Here is a 17,463-nt window from a genome sequence, read left to right as displayed (position 1 = left end):
GAGCAGCAAACAGCATAAAACCTGGACAGACTGAGAGATACTACTATAATTATTATAATTATATTAATTATTGTAGTTCTTTTTATATTTATCATATTGTGTTGTTAAACATTTTGATGTGGTTGCATTGTTTGTATTGTTATATATTTTATTGAAATGATATATCATATATTCCTTTACATTAATAAATTTATCTTCATTATAGGGATAATACACGTTTTCGAGGGCATGATAATCTGCGCACTTGGGCAGGAAAGGATTTTGAGAGCGCCCGCAGATGATCAAGTCCGAGAAAATGTGTATTTTCGCTATTATTGCATAAACAAATCACACATACCAAAATAATTTTAAATAACATTGAAAACAATATGTTTTGTTCATTCCACATTGACAAAATAATTTGATTATTTCAATACAGTTCAAGGTTGTGTTTTACATATGCCTCACTCTGTCATCATTGGAAATGACGAGGCTTTACCTTCGGATAGGCAGTTTTGATTTAAAATGTGGATTAATGCAAAGTTGAAATGCAGCCGCGCAAAGTAAAAAATGAGGAATTATTTTGGAATTTACAGCAGGAACATTGAAGGTACATAAACACTTACATTTACAGCATAGTCTTTTGAAAGTGTTGAGTAAATAACCTTGACTTTATTGACGTTGCAAATAAAATAAAGCTGTTGTCAAGAGAGTGCAGATGGTATAACTTGAAAAGTGGATTGAAATAGTCATTATCTCTGCATGCATGAGGAAACTGATGCTTATTCAGTTCCCCATTTATGATTGGAAAGTCGTCGAAGGCTGGAGAAGTGAAATAACTGCGCGTGGACCAGATTATGGATATGAAAAACACATAACAGGGCTTGAACGGCACGTGAATCACATTGTTAATACACGATTTCTCCCGTTCAAGCCCTCCTTTTGCCAAGTTTCTGCACCCCGCCAGAGGGCATTATAGATAGAGTTTATGCAATAATATATAATTGAATGCTATTGTTGCAGATTAATTCATATTTATTGTGAACAGGGAATAAAACACAGAAACATCAACCGTTGTTGGTATTTATTCTCCACACACTGTGGCTGGTGAGGCCAGCAACAATGGCGCCCCATGTTGCATAACTTTGCATTATGAAATATAGTGGCTTGGTGCTTGCAAGGTTTCTGAGATAAAAAATTGTATTTATTCATCCTATGACAATAGGATATATGTAAGTTTCCAGTGTAATAACTCATTTATTATGTACCTGATTAGCCTGTGTAGATTGCACAGGCTAATATGGAATGACATATTGTGCACATGCATAAATCCCAATTGTTCAGAGCAAGTCTCAAATACTAGAACTGTCCGTATTTATACCAGGTTTTGTTTGCTGCAGTATTTTATGTGCATCCAGTAACCAATCGTTCACAGACTGGTGCTTGAAAGCGATGCTCCGAAAGTGCTTTCCGCCATTAACGTTCCAGGTTCCGATGAAAACCCGAATGCTGCTGGTGTCAATGTATTCCCTGTAGCGACTGATCACATTGTACAGAACAGTGGGGGAGGCTGGAAAGAGATGAAGGAGTTTATCAAATATCTACAGTAACAATTCAAACAAAAATACATGTAAACAAATGCAATTAACATAATTGTAATATTGTACATTATACATATCTTGTTTAGTAATTAGTGTACACTCTATACATATAAGCAAGTTTAGTGTTAAATTATAGTGAAAGATTCTAAATAATAAGCCTAGATCTAGTGACATGAAGACACATTTTATCAACATTACTGACCTACCTACAGTACTGTATTGACAGATAGATAATCATACTGGATATCAACATTACTGACATGCTATCTACCTACAGCACTGTATTGACAGATAGATAATCATACTGGATATGAACATTACTGACATGCTATCTACCTACAGCACTGTATTGACAGATAGATAATCATACTGGATATTTCAATCATTTAATGCTTCATGTGTATAACAGTGACATTTCATATAATCTCAATAGAAACTATGAAACACAAATGTCAAATAGATGATGAAGGCCCTGAAGAGCTCACCTTCACTAAGAGTACAGCCACTAACAAACATCAGAAATGGTGAAGTTTTTTACTAAATGTGGCCCAGTTTTTAACTTGCGAAAGATGTAGTCCAGATGAGATTACTTTCGACTAGACCTCATCATAATTTACTCACAAATGAGACATTAAGAGCGTCATCAATGTTTTTAAGGATTCAATTTAGACATCATGACCTAGGTCAAAATACAAACATGGATACAAATTCATGGATGTGCAACACTATATTTACGCACTATTCAGTTTCCGAGTGAGCACCATGGCCCTGGCTTTGTCAGCCCATTCCCCACGTAGAGTGCTGCCTAGCAACAGCATATCCATGGCCTCTTGTTTGCTGTTGTCAAGGAAGTTGTTCTGTATTGTCCGCGTGGCTGAACGGGCTGCATCAGACGTCTGCACAATCAAGCGAAATATAGAGCTTTATAAGCAAATACAATATATTTGATCAAACTCTTTTATTTGTTTATCTATCATTCTTAAAAAATAGTTTGTGAAATGAGTACAAATAATAAGGATCACTGTCTGATGAATTACTTTTTATGTGTGCTGTGATTGTTCTTTTTGTTGTTCAATTTGTTTTTTTAAGCAGCACTCTCAATGCCTTTCTTATATGTTTGCATTAAAGACAATTTTGTTAGAGTGGCCCTGAAATATTTCAATTTGCAAAAGCTACCTACTTTTTACCAGCAAAACTACTTTCTAACAGCAATACTTGGAAACACTGTCAACTAGTAATTGTCTAAATTTGTAACATCAGTATCCATAAGTTTTAGAATGTTAAAGTAAACTATTTAACTTGCTACAATATGGCTCATTGTTATGTTAAATGCCAACAGGTATTACAAAATTGGAAAATGGTTCAAAAAGCAAAATATTTTCCTGTGAGAGCCGTAAAAAGTATAATCACACAAGAGACTATTATCTCACAATTACTGTAGAACTGTATATATTACACACTCATTCATAATGTGACCCTACGTTTTATAGTAGAAAAAAAGGTAACAAGGTACAAAATTGTCACAAAACCAGGTTTTCAATTTGAAAAAAAAAGTCTGATAAAGGGAGACAATTCAAAATGTGCATTGTTACCCCCCTTGTGCAAGATTCAATCTATTTTACTTGTGGCGACCTTGATTTCAATTTGAAAAAAAAAGTCTGATAAAGGGATTCCAACTCAAAATGTGCATTGTTACTGATTGTTCAAAGTTACCCCACTTGTTTCAAAATCAATCTATTTTTAGTCGTGGCAACCTTGGCTTTGGAGATATTAACGTAATTCTTTCGCCCGACACACCATCCAATGATGGTGAACAAATGTGCCAAATGATTTTAAAATCTCACAATGAATGACATAGTTATGGTCCGGACAAGTTCATTTATGGCCATTTTCGACCTTTGAACTCAAAGTGTGACCTTGACCTTGGAGATATCGACATCATTCTTTCGCGTCTAATGATGGTGAACAAGTGTGCCAAATAATTTTAATATCTCACAATGAACGACAAAGTTATGGCCCGGACAAGCTTGTTCTACCTGCAAACCGACATTCGCCAATCTAATAACCAGTTTTTTCTTTCGGAAAACCTGGTAAAAAAATGGCAGTCAACAGTTTTGCAATGAAAATAAGCCTTTCCTGGGAAAACAGGGTTTAATGCACGTGTGTTAAATGTCATCCCAGATTAGCTTGTGCAGTCTGCACAAACTAATCAGGCATAACAATTTCCAACCAAATAGGATTTTTGCTGAAAGGAGACTAACTAAACAAAAAATACCATTAATGCAGATATTTTTGTCCCTGATTAGCCTTTGTAGACTGCACAGGGTAGTCTGGGACTATGCTTAATGCACATGCAGTTTCTAGTGCCTCAATAGATAATACATGTACTAACCATTGCACTGCCCTTGCCAGAGCCCCTTAACCAACTTAAATCATACTTGCTTTTGACCTGCCCCCTCCGAGGGCCCCAGTGCCAGCATAGATCATACTGACGTGGTCCCCGTTGAGTATCCAGATCTGTTTGTAGATCTCTGTGAACCGTGACACCATCTGAGGCTTGTCTGACAGGCCCAGGTCAGCCAGCTGCCGGTTGAGAATCTACAATCACAATACACCAATCAGCTGCCGGTTGAGAATCTACAATCACATTACATAAATCAGTGGCCGATTGAGAATCTACAATAACATTACATAAATCAGTGGCCGGATGAGAATCTACAATCACATTACATAAATCAGTGGCCGGTTGAGAATCTACAATCATATTACATAAATCAGTGGCCGGTTGAGAATCTACAATCACATTACATAAATCAGTGGCTGGTTCAGAATCTACAATCACAATACACCAATCAGCTGCCGGTTGAGAATCTACAATCACATAACATCAATAAGCGGCCGGTTGAGATTCTAACAATCACATTACATAAATCAGTGGCCGGTTGAGGATCTACAATCACATTACATAAATCAGTGGCCGGTTGAGAATCTACATTCACATTACATAAATCAGTGGCCGGTTGAGAATCTACAATCATATTACATAAATCAGTGGCTGGTTGAGAATCTACAATCACATTACATAAAACAGCGGCCAATTGAGAATCTACAATCATACTACACAAATAAGTGGCCGTTTGAGAATCTACAATCACAATACAAACATCAGCTGACTGTCGAAAATGTTCAATCACAATACACACATCAGCTGACTGTTGAAAATCTACAATCACAAAACACCAATCATCTGACTGTTGAGAATCTACAATCACAGTACACACATCAGCTGACTGTTGAGAATCTACAATCACAGTACACACATCAGCTGACTGTTAGAATCTACAATCACAGTACACCAATCAGCTGACTGTTGAAAATGTTCAATCACAATACACACATCAGCTGACTGTTATCACAATACACCAATCATCTGACTGTTGAGAATCTTCAATCACAGTACACACATCAGCTGACTGTTGAGAATCTACAATCGCAGTACACACATCAGCTGACTGTTGAAAATCTACAACCACAGTACACACATCAGCTGACTGTTGAGAATCTACAACCACAATACACCAATCAGCTGACTGTTGAGAATCTACAAACACAATACACCAATCAGCTGCCGGTTGAGAATCTACAATCACAATGCACCAATCAGATGACTGTTGAGAATCTACAATCACAGTACACAGATCAGCGGCCGGTTGAGAATCTTCAATCACAGTACACCAATCAGCTGACTGTTGAGAATCTACAATCACAGTACACAGATCAGCGGCTGGTTGAGAATCTACAACCACAGTACACCAATCAGCTGCCGGTTGAGAATCTACAACCACAGTACACCAATCAGCAGACTGTTGAGAATCTACAATCACAGTAAACAGATCGGCGGCCGGTTGAGAATCTACAATCACATTACACCAATGACTGACAGTCATTGTCATTTCACACCATTATTAATTAAAATGCTGACTTACTTACATAATTCCTGAACTTGTTTGATAAAATATCATATGGAATGGTAACTTGGGACTCCATACTAATAAACAATTTAACTAATTCTAAGCAGGCTGATAGAAACAGCATTCTTTTAGTGAACAAACCTGAAGACCCAGCAAACATTGTACAGCATTAGTTCTGTCCAGACAGTCCAAACAGTTTGTACGCACTGTACCAGTCTGGTATCTGGAAAGGAGAATAAAAAAAGAGCTACGTTGTTGTAAACTGTGTTACATGCATGTGTGTAAAGTGTCTTCCTTGATTAGCCTGTGCAATCTGCACAGACTAATCAGGAAAAACACTTTCAGCTTTTATGAAGTTATTCTTTTAAAGGAAGTCCCTTTTAGGTGTTATCAGTTGTCCCTGAGTATCCTGAGCAGACTGCACAGGCTAATCTGGATGACATTTTATGAAGTTTCATTAAACCAGTTTTCCCAGAATGAGGATTATAATCAAGAATACCTACTAGCTTAATGAAAAAACAAGGTTTACTTAGTTCAGCTTAGAAAACTTAATTACAAGCTAGTAAGAGTGGTTAAAAGTAAGCTATGCATTGAAAGGCAGATTAAATAGAGGATTTAGTGGCATATCGATTTTTATTTAAGAGTGATTATAGACGATATAATGTTTCTATGATCACGAGTGAATTGAAATCTATATTCCTCTCAATCAAACAAATTTCCTTTTTATTTTATGCTGGCCAATGATTATTTTTGTATATATGCTATTCTAGAAAATCTTATTCCATGTTGGGCAACCCCATAATGCTTTTACATGTATGTTTAATAGAAGCTAATCCTTACGTTCGTATCAACATTCAATACTTCCCTTGTCAAAAATAGACATTGTACTTGCAAAATAAAAATTAGCTCCCTTTTAAGCTTACTACTTTCCTTGGCAAATTTTGAACAGCCAAAGGCCCGTATCTTACTAAAAAATCAACCAACAGGAATGAATTTCACACTTCATTTGTAGGTCATGTAGGAAGACTCACATACCATAAATCAGCTCAATATCTGGAAACTTTGAATAGAATACCTCCGGAAAACGGAATGCCAGGCAGACAGACTGACACAATAGATGGACAGAGCGACTGCTATATGCCACCATATCAGGGGCATAAAAAGGACCTGAATGGTATATACAAGAGGGCCATGATGGCCCTGAATCGCTCACCTGACTAACCAAATACAATTCCAACCCAGTTTTCATCAAGATAAACATTCTGACCAAATTTCATAAAGATTGGATGAAAACTGTGACCTCTATTGTCTACACAAGGTTTTTCTAATATTTGACCAATTGACCTAGTTTTTGAAACCCAGGTGACCCAAATACAATCCCAACCCAGATTTCATCAAGACAAACATTCTGACCAAATTTTATGAAGATTGGATGAAAACTGTGACCTGTATTGTCTACACAAGGTTTTTCTATTATTTGACCTAGTGAACTAGTTTTTGACCCAAGATGACCCAAATACAATCCCAACCCAGATTTCATCAAGATAACATTCTGACCAAATTTCATAAAGATTGGATGAAAACTGTGACCTCTACTGTCTACACACAAAATTTTTTGGCAGACGGACGCACGCACACACGTACGCACACACAACGGACACCGGACATCACACGGTCACATAAGCTCACCATGTCACTTCGTGACAGGTGAGCTAAAAATACTGTAATGTTTGCTTTATTCCACAGTATGGATATAAAATGTTATCCTAAATGCTGTTTTATCAATGCTGCTGTTATGGTGTTTTTCGAATCATAATTTTCATATTCAAATCTGTGAAAAGAGCTAAAAATATTGATGATACAACTCCATTACTACATTTCAATTGTACCTTTTAACATCTCCACCCTCACTGCAGAAAAACTCAAATTTGTCATAGTACTTCTGAAGAATTGTTCGAAGTTTCTCCAGATTTTTCAGATTACCTCCCTTGCACTCTGTGTGGTAGTCAAAAGCTATCAGCGGGATGTCCAAGGCAAATCTGGACGCCTTGTGGTGGTTCTGAAAATACACAAGCCAAAGTGAAGGAATTTCTCGAGGTTTCAGCATGTCACTGGTGTTTCTGCAGATGTTGCTAGCCTAGCTCAAAATAAATTTTTTACAGGAAAAGTTCAGGCTACACTTGACTTAAACCCTATAACACTTAGATACGTATTTTAACGCATTTGCAGTCCCTTAGAAAATCAAATTCAATTAAAGAACTTTCTTACTAGATTTTTAATTTTAAAGGCTTCATTCCCAACCCTTAGATTCTGATGAGCAGCAAACAGCATAAAACCTGAACAGACTGCCAGTTAATAAAATCAAGTTTATACCGAAAGTGTAGTCCCTGGTTAGTCTGTGCAGACAGCAGAGGCTCATATGGGAGGACAATTTACACATATCATGCATTAAGCTCATTTATCCCAGAACAAGTGAAGGCTAAACAAGTAATGAAAGCAGCAAACCTACTGAAAATGCCTGAGTGAGGAGATGCTCCCCTTCTTTGATTCCTAGGAGGTTAACAATGACTTGATCTCCGTACTGCTCCTTGATCATTGCCAGGTGACGCTCGAAGGCAGGGGCACTTGCCTCGTATCCCCGTGACATCTTCACCTTATGGGAACCAACCTGGGAAACAAACCACAACAACATGATAAATATGAGTCACACTCTTGGAAAATGGTACTTAATGCACGAGTGAAAAGAGTTGTTCCAGATAAGCATGTGCAGTCTGCACATGCGAATCAGGGACCACAATTTTTGCTTAGACTGGATTTTTCATTTAGATGAGTCTTCCTTTCAACATATGTTTTCCACGAAAGCCGAAAGAGTGGTCCCTTATTAGCCTGATCGGTTAGCGATGCCAGTAAATGACAACTAACTTTAATCAGATGTAGGCAACGAATCTCGATGCAAGTAATGTGGGTCCAGAAAAGGAAAAAAAACTCTTGGTTGGATTTAAACAACTTGAGGGAATCACCACTCACCTGAACTCCTGGCTGCTCCCAGAACAGGGGCACAGATCCTCTGGTCTGCAGAAATGACGCTATCTGGCCCTCAAGGAATATCACCTTAAACAGACAGAAGACTTTGTATAGAAACAAGCCCTGTTCTGGGAAAACTTGGCACTCGGCACAGGCTTATCAGGACAAAACTTCCCGCTTTCATGGAATTTTTCATTTAAAGAAAGTCTTTAAAAAATCCAATGCAGGCGGAAAGTATTGTTCCTAATACCCTTCGTGTACTGCACAGGCAAATCTGGGACGACCCTTTTTATTTGATTTAAAACCCAGTGTTCCCAGAGTGAAGCTCCCACCATGATTAAAAAGCTCCCATGGTTTTGTAAGAAAGGTTTGATAGCATCAGCCAACTTATGAAGCTTTCTATTTCCTTAGAGCTGTATTTGTATTTTGCAAGGACAATGCAATAATTTTTTTACAATCAAACAAAAAAAGAGGAGATACATCTTCATCCTCAAACCTGAATGTTATCAATGAAAACAAATTTGATCGCCAAGGTATTCAAACAAGAATTACCATCACCCAAAGCACATACCTGTTCTGTCTCACAGAAATTTGCCACATGTCCATCATCATTAGTTCCGCGCACGTTGAACCTCGTACCCGCCCGCTCGCAACTCAGGCGAGATATCAGACACGCTTTGGCCTGTCGGTGGGCTGCATAGACTGTGCGTATCTCCACACCACCACAGATAGCCTTGAACAGCCAGGCAGTGCAGTCTATTCCGTACCGCTGTAGATGGACGTGCATCGAGCGATTCCTGAAATTTGTCAGAGGTTACTGTCATCTAAAAGTTTCTATCATCATGAAAATAAGCAAACTGTTTAATTAGCCAATTAGTTAGATGTGCTCAAAAGGTGTTTAGGCTATTTTTTAAAATTGTGATTGAAAACCAGTATTAGTATTATTGGGCTTTTTCTATTATGAATTTAATTTATATAGAATACTTTGCTAGTGTGGTGTTTTAACTTTTATGAATAGTTTATGTGTGGTTAGTTATGCAAAATTGTAGGACAAAAGAATAGAAGAAAAGTTACTCACCAGAAAAATCTATTATCAGTATCATGGTCTTGGATCTTTCTCTGGGCACACAAAGTCAAATCCCACGCATCACCGCCAGGGGACCAGGCAAAGTAAAATGTCCGAGAATTAAGCACGTTCCTAACACCAACAATTCTTTCCTCGTCGTTTGGTCCATTTTGCAGCGACATTAAGTGTGTTGATGTTATACAGAACACCTCTGAGTCACTGAGCTTGCCCACTGAGACGCAGCCTGTCACCATGACCAGGAACAGCAGGTTGGTGTCGCCTGCAAATATGTTAACAAAGGAGCAAAGTCAGTCACTTTGTAATATAAATTTAGTTTGAATGGCTGTTAGAAAAGCATGGACATTAAGTAATACCTTTATATATCTAGACATGTTATAAGGTTTACCTTTTAACAAAAGTTGTATTTTTTTATTGGCTAACAAAGCAGTGTTTTTGATATTATATGTATGACAATGAATCAGGTTCTTTGCAATTTCTTAGTACATTAAAACGTGTTTCCATTGAGTTGTACTGAGCTCCCAGAAAACTTAATTCATGTGTATAAATTGTCATACTGCCATTACTGGATAAGCCTGTGCAGTCGGGGAACACACTTTTTGTCTGGACTGGATTGTTGTTGCAAGGAGACTTATGTTCAAACAGAATATTCCATTAAAGCAGAAAATGTCTTCACTGATAACCCTTGTAAATTGCACAGGCTAATGATTGTCGACACTTTAAACACATGCATTACGCCACGATGATTGTCGACACTTTAAACACATGCATTACGCCACGATGATTGTCGACACTTTAAACACATGCATTATGCCACGATGATTGTAACACTTAAAACACATGCATTACGCCACAATGATTGTCGATACTTTAAACACATGCATTACGCCACGATGATTGTCGACACTTTAAACACATGCATTACGCCATGATGATTGTCAACACTTTAAACACATGCATTACGCCACGATGATTGTCAACACTTTAAACACATTCATTATGCCACGATGATTGTTGACACTTTAAACACATGCATTACACCACGATGATTGTCGACACTTTAAACACATGCATTATGCCATGATGATTGTCGACACTTTAAACACATGCATTACGCCACAATGATTGTTGACACTTTAAACACATGCATTATGCCACGATGATTGTCGACACTTTAAACACATGCATTACGCCACAATGATTGTCGACACTTTAAACACATGCACTACGCCACGATGATTGTAGACACTTTAAACACATGCATTACGCCACGATGATTGTCGACACTTTAAACACATGCATTACGCCACGATGATTGCAGACACTTTAAACACATGCATTACGCCACGATGATTGTCAACACTTTAAACACAGCATTACGCCACGATTTACCAGAGCTAGGCTCATTTATTTCCATTTGTGTCTTGTTCTGTGAAAACTGGGCTTAATGCATGTGCGTAAAGTGTTGTCCCAGATTAGCCTGTGCAGTCTGCACAGGCTTATCAGGGACGACACTTTCCACCTAAACTTGATTTTCGGTAAGGAGGGACTTCCTTGAAACTAAAAATACCATTAAAGCGGAAAGTGTCGTCCCTGATTAGCCTGTGCGAACTGCACAGGCTAATCTGGGACGACACTTAACGCACATGAATTAAGCCCAGTTTTCTCAGAACAAGACACATTTGATCAACAAACCTCCGACATTAACACTGAGCACTCCAAGGCAGCCATAGGCATCCAGGACCTTTATGTACTGTCTCTTGATAGTATCAGTCTCAGCAGAGGCTGCAAAGTAAAAATACTGGTATACTAGCATACATTTTCTTCAACATGAATGCTTTTAATTTTATCCTAACAAACTATTTTAAATTGATAACAACATTGATTTAAATAATATATTTTCTAAGGTTTTACTTACAGAGCTGGATTAGGAGATAATTGACAGGTTTAGACTTATTTAAAAAGTATTTTTTTATGTAAACTATTAATTATGAATCTTTAGGTCCATTTGGCAAAAATATATACTTTTTTCTATTGGGAACGGTGCCCCTTACTTGACCTGACAATGAAAAAAACAAAACATTGGAGAATGTGTTAAGTTGTCAATATGTTAATAAAAGACAGAGAGTATTGCATTAAACATCATGACATCATTTTTATTTATTATTTTTAGGTTATCATGAACCACCAATTTCAGTAAAAATTAATTTTCTGGATACTAGTGACCATATTTGCAAGTGTAAGCCTTTACAACATTATCAGATCAATTGCTTTCAAATTCACACTTTTATTGTTGAACAAGATTTATTTGTAGTTTTCATGACAACAAATCATTCTTGCTAACACCTGCACATTGTTACTTGAGTAGAACAGTCTAATGGTTAGCGAGTATTTGTCTGACAGCAGTTTTTACCAGAAGTTATATTTATTTTGTGTTTTATAACGCTTAAACACAATTTGCTATGTCAAATACTTAAAGATGCTTGTTTTCTTGAAGTTATAGCAGAAATTTGTTAAAAAGCAAGTTTATTAGTTAAACAATTGCAATGTTTACAAATTGTGTTGCAATGAAATGTGACCTCCGTGAGGGGGATATAAATATAAATAGGAAGCACATGCTCAAAAGAAATCCCTTGAAGGTCAAATGCCGAATTTATTACGAACAAGTGATGTGTTTGTCAGAAACACAATGCCCCTTATTGCGCTGCTTTGAAATAAAATCTAAATTTAAATATATCATTTGGCAGGTTTAGAAATTATCTCCTTTTAAAAGCTTATTACTTCCCTTGGTTTGTATATTTTGACTTTTGACCTTGAAGGATAACCTTGACCTTTCACCACTCAAAATGTGCAGCTTCATGAGATACACAAGCATGCCAAATATCAAGTTGCTATCTTCAATATTGCAAAAGTTATCGCAAAACTTTAACCAAGGTTAAAGTTTTGGGACAGAATGACAGACAGACAGGCCAAAAACAATATGCCCCCGATCATTCAATCAGGCGGCATAAAAATGCTATTTTATAAAAATGTATATTCTAAAACAATTGAAATCATCAGAGCAATGGCGAAAAAATATCATGATACTTAAAAACAATGATCTTCAGTGTTTTTTTCGTTGAAATTTGGGTCCGGAAGGGTGACCTATTCCAAATGGAAAAAAGTATATATTTTTCTGAAATGGGACCAAAAAATTCCCCATTGAAGGTTTCCAAAAAAATAATTATTTTTTTTTAAATAAGTCTAAACATGTCATTCATCTCCAAATCCAGCTCTATTTATTGAACCTTAGAAAATATAATATTGAAATCACTTTTATTATTAATTTTAAAGTATTTGTAAGCATAAAATCAACAACATAAATTTCCCAATTTAAGTCAAAAGGATTCAATATTTCCCAATCCAAAGGGACGCAACCCAATAAACAAAATGGTGAAAAAAAATACTGTCTTGTTTTCCGTAAACCGCTTGGGTATTTACGCCACCTATTTTGAAATGACATCATTTTTACACAACAGGCATGACATGGGAACTTGTCCATTGTTATTACCAATTGTAGCTTGAACACTTCGTACTTAACGTCAAAGTTGATATTCAATATGATTATCGTGTTATTTTGTTCATTTGTACATTAAGTTTTATTTAAAGCGTTTGTTGAAATTATTTTTTTGCATGACAAACATTATTTAACATGGTTCAGTGTGTTGCTTTCGGGTGCATGGAGCGTCCAGACAAAACTTTGAACTACACGCAGCAGATTTCAAAACTTAAAATGATTTTTATATTTTCTGAAATTGCAACACAATATTCTAAATGTATTAATACATGTATAACTATAAACACGGAAACGCATTATTGTTATGCCTTTTTGTAGATCACATATACGGATTATTTAAAATACCAGTATTTTTTTAGTTGACATGAATGCATCAATGGTTTGGTAACACAAGAGGGCCTGAAAGGCCCAAAGTCGCTCACCTGAGATAAAAAGAAATGACCTGTTCTTTGCAGCCCAAGATATCAATGGAACAAATGTTCTAACCAAGTATCATGAAGAATGAACAACAAATGGCCCATTGTCGGCCATGTTTTTTTAACAGACCTGAACCAATTTTTAACTCTTCCAAGATATGTCCAAATTTCATGAAGATTGGGAAAAAAATGTGTCTTCTAGACTGTGCACTATGTTGTCACTATATACATATAAAGAAAACTGCCCCACTCCCTGGTGGCCATGTTTTTTCACTGATCATGACCATTTTCAAACTCGTCCGAGACATCCACATAACTAATGTTTTGACAAAATTTCATGATGATTAGGCAAAACATGTGACTTCTAGAGTGTTCACAAGCTTTTTTACTATATAAATATAAGGAAAAAGACCCGCCTCCGTGGCGGCCCTGTTTTTTTACCGATCCAAACCATTATCAAACTCAACTGTCCTATCCAGGTGTGGTCAGTGCTCTAGCTAGGATTTGAAAAGGGCAGGGGGGGGGGGGGCTTTTTTGTCAAAAGGGCACTTTCGACGAGCAGTATATTGTCAAAAGGGCACTTTCGACACGCAGTATTTTGTGACAAGGTCAAAAGGGCACGTTCGAGCGCGCGGGTGTTTCTGGAATGCTTCCTTTTGCATGTTAATTTATATGTTATAAATAATTGTATTATTCCCATTATTATTAAACCATTCAAATATAATGTCTACAATGAGGATTAAAATAATTACAATGAAATAAGAGATTTATGAATTATCATATTTAAAAAAAAAAAAAAAAATTTTTTGAGGGGGGGGGGGGGCACGGCGGGGGTTCGGGGGGCAGGGCGGAGGTTCGGAAGGGCAGGGCCCTTCGATTTAGGCCTAGCTGGAGCACTGTGTGGTAGTGCAGTCTCCTTCGCTTACGCAAATGAACCGGTCACAGGACGGTTACAAGTTGTCAATTTGTGAGCACTTATGTAATGTGGAAATATTTATTTGACGAACTCTTATTTTCGGTCTGGATGACTATACTGATTGGTTGTAATTCAATTAAATAAAGGCGTTCAGTCAGGGACGCCTAAATACACTCGAAGAATTTATTTATAAGTGAAAACCAAGGCAGCTTTAACAAAAATAACTAATTTTTATTACAAGAACACGGAAAATGAAGAACAATGACAGAAAATTAAGAACAGGTACAAGCCAAGTCTAAAGAATCTAAGTATCGTTACAAAAATTAACAACATACAGCAAATACCTTAATGAATGTAAAAAGAAGTTCAAAATCTGTCAAAAAACTGATATAAATAGAAGTTACTGTAACTCTAGAAAGTGCTTCAAAAATCTAATTTACAAAATAGGTCTAATTTAATCTAAGAACAATATTTATGGAGATTAGGAAACTTCCGTGAATCAAATGTAAAAATAAGAAAAATTTACTTAAGTTATTGAAATAGAATAGTCTTTCTTATTTAGAAAATGCCAAATAAAAATAATCTAAATAATAAGAATAATTTAGAAAATCATGCCAAAATGTCTTGATGCTGGTGTTAAAAATAATTTATAGTTTAATTATTTCAAAATTCCAACCTTTTTCAAGAGCTGTTAACTTTTCAAGAAAGCATCAAGAGGTGTTTAAATCAGCCAAAACAGCTTATTTTATACAGTTCAGAAGAGATCAATGGCAGAGTAGTCAATTTTCCCTCAGAACAGTGCATTTATCAATGATCAATATCTTCCCAAATTCCAGAGCAGAACTAAAAATAGATTACTGAACCAGGTTAATCAAGGGAGATAAATACTGCATAATTACTGCAAAATCATGTACATGTTGTCTTTCTTTCAGTTATCTCTTAGTTGAAAGGCTTATCATAAGTGTTAATGACTAAAACAGTTATGTTAACTATGAAAATTCTGTGTTATGAAAAATTACACAATACAGTTAATGTCACATAATATTGACATAATAAAACCAAACTTTACTACACAGGAAACAAATGTTCTGACAAAATTTCATGAAGATTGAGCAAACTAGAAAGTTAACAAGATTTTACTATAGCCATATGAGGAAAAATGCCCTGCCCCTTGGCAGCCATGTTTTTCAAGCCAAGGTTACCATTTTTAAACTCATCCAAGATATCGTTGGGAAATTTCATCTGAGCAAGTTTCATGAAGATCGGAAAATAAATGTGGCCTCTAGAGTTTTAACAAGGTTTAACTATAGCCATATAAGGAAAAATGCCCCGCCCCCTGGCGGCCATGTTTTTCAACCAACCAACATCATTTTCGAATTCAATCAAGATATCATAGGGATGAATCTTCTGACCAGGTTTCATGAGGATCGGACAATAAATGTGGCCTCTAGAGTGTTAACAAGATTTTGCTATAGCCATATAAGGAAAAATGCCCCGCCCCTTGGCAGCCATGTTTTTCAAGCAAAAACGTAACCATTTTCGAACTCATCCAAGATATCATTAAAACCAATCTTCTGACCAAATTTCATGAAGATTGGACAACAAATGTGGCCTCTAGAGAGTGAACGAGGCAAATGTTGACGTCGCACAACGGACAACGCACGACGGACAACGGACAATGCACGACGGACAAAAGGCGATCACAAAAGCTCACCATGAGCACGTTGTGCTCAGGTGAGCTAAAAAACAGGTTATTTGAACCCTTTGCTAATCATTAAGAAATAATAGGTGAATCTGCACAACAGCTATAAACAAGCAAATTCTTTGAATTGATATTCCCCGCCAAGTGTGTTTATGGATGGGTGTAGAACTATAAGAAAAGGTATAAGTGAAGGGTTGTGCCTGATAATTGAGATCAATTACATCAGCACATTTTAAGAATCAATTTTAGTATGGTAGAATCCGTACCAAATAAGGCATATTTAATCAAAATGTGTGATTTTGACCTTTGTGTGTGACTTTGACCATGACCTTAGCAACCTGGATCTTATATTTGACAATCAGCTAGATGGAGAACAATTGTGGACAATTACTACAGAATCCCTTGATGCATAGTAAAGGAATGACAAAATAATGAATAATTCTTCAAATTTGTGACCTTTGATCTTAGCCCCTAGGATTATTGGTGTTGAATGTGGCTGTGCAGCACCACTAGATGATTGAGTACAAGTTTCATAGGCTCAGGCTCATGCGTTAAAGGGGCCTTTTTTACTGATTTTGGCATGTTTTGAAGTTTGTCATTAAATGCTTTATATTGATAAATGTAAACATTAAATTTTAAAAGCTCCAGTAAAAAATCAAATTTAAAATTTAAAAAAGGAAAAAGAAGTAGCCCGCAGCAGGGCTCGAACCAGTGACCCCCAGAATCCTGAAGTAAAAACGCATAAGCCAACTGAGCTATCCTGCCAAGCATACATAATATGCGTATTTTATACGTTATATAAGCAATCTTCATGGTTTCACAAATTTAAACGACAACAACAGAACTCTCCAAATTATTCAATCGTTTCGCGTTGCAACGCTTGATATTTTTTAGGTTTTTAAATCGTCAAAAGATGCATATAATGGCTATATTAGACCATGGCAAATGTCCAGTAATACTGTTTCCTCACAAATATCATAACTAAACCGAAAATGTGCGAATCTAAAACAACATTTTTCAATGTTGTCAATTTACGAAACCGTGAAAAGATCCCTTTAATGGAGATAAAGCTCTAATCTTATTTTAAAAAGCATTTTTTTAAGATACAAAGGGCCATAACTCCATTATTATAAGATGGTTTACAACGCCAATTGGCATGCATCATCCTCTTATTATCACCCGCCATAGGCGGAGGGATATTGTTTTGACGTTGT

The 17,463-nt window shown here is 36.5% G+C and overlaps 1 protein-coding gene across 5 annotated transcripts in view; it reads right to left on the bottom strand.

The window, feature by feature from the left end:
- LOC127843911 (synaptojanin-1-like) overlaps positions 1-17,463 on the bottom strand; it is a 222,460-nt gene that overhangs the window by 199,960 nt on the left and 5,037 nt on the right. For all 5 annotated transcript variants that reach the window (XR_008032441.1, XR_008032438.1, XR_008032439.1 and 2 more), the window contains exons 2-11: positions 11,355-11,444; positions 9,654-9,921; positions 9,147-9,372; positions 8,579-8,662; positions 8,061-8,219; positions 7,441-7,610; positions 5,693-5,774; positions 4,023-4,178; positions 2,320-2,476; positions 1,361-1,549 (exon numbers count right to left, since the gene is read on the bottom strand). Coding sequence is in view for 1 of the 5 variants with exons in the window: in XM_052373806.1 (XP_052229766.1) it covers positions 1,361-1,549; positions 2,320-2,476; positions 4,023-4,178; positions 5,693-5,774; positions 7,441-7,610; positions 8,061-8,219; positions 8,579-8,662; positions 9,147-9,372; positions 9,654-9,921; positions 11,355-11,444 (1,581 nt within the window). In the remaining 4 variants the exon portion in view is untranslated. The remainder of the gene's footprint in view (positions 1-1,360; positions 1,550-2,319; positions 2,477-4,022; positions 4,179-5,692; positions 5,775-7,440; positions 7,611-8,060; positions 8,220-8,578; positions 8,663-9,146; positions 9,373-9,653; positions 9,922-11,354; positions 11,445-17,463) is intronic.

The sequence above is a fragment of the Dreissena polymorpha genome, chromosome 9 (genome assembly GCF_020536995.1).
Source record: "Dreissena polymorpha isolate Duluth1 chromosome 9, UMN_Dpol_1.0, whole genome shotgun sequence".
In the NCBI taxonomy this organism is placed as follows: domain Eukaryota; kingdom Metazoa; phylum Mollusca; class Bivalvia; order Myida; family Dreissenidae; genus Dreissena; species Dreissena polymorpha.
Note: the sequence above shows the minus strand (reverse complement) of the source record. Positions and strands in the feature narration are given on the sequence as shown.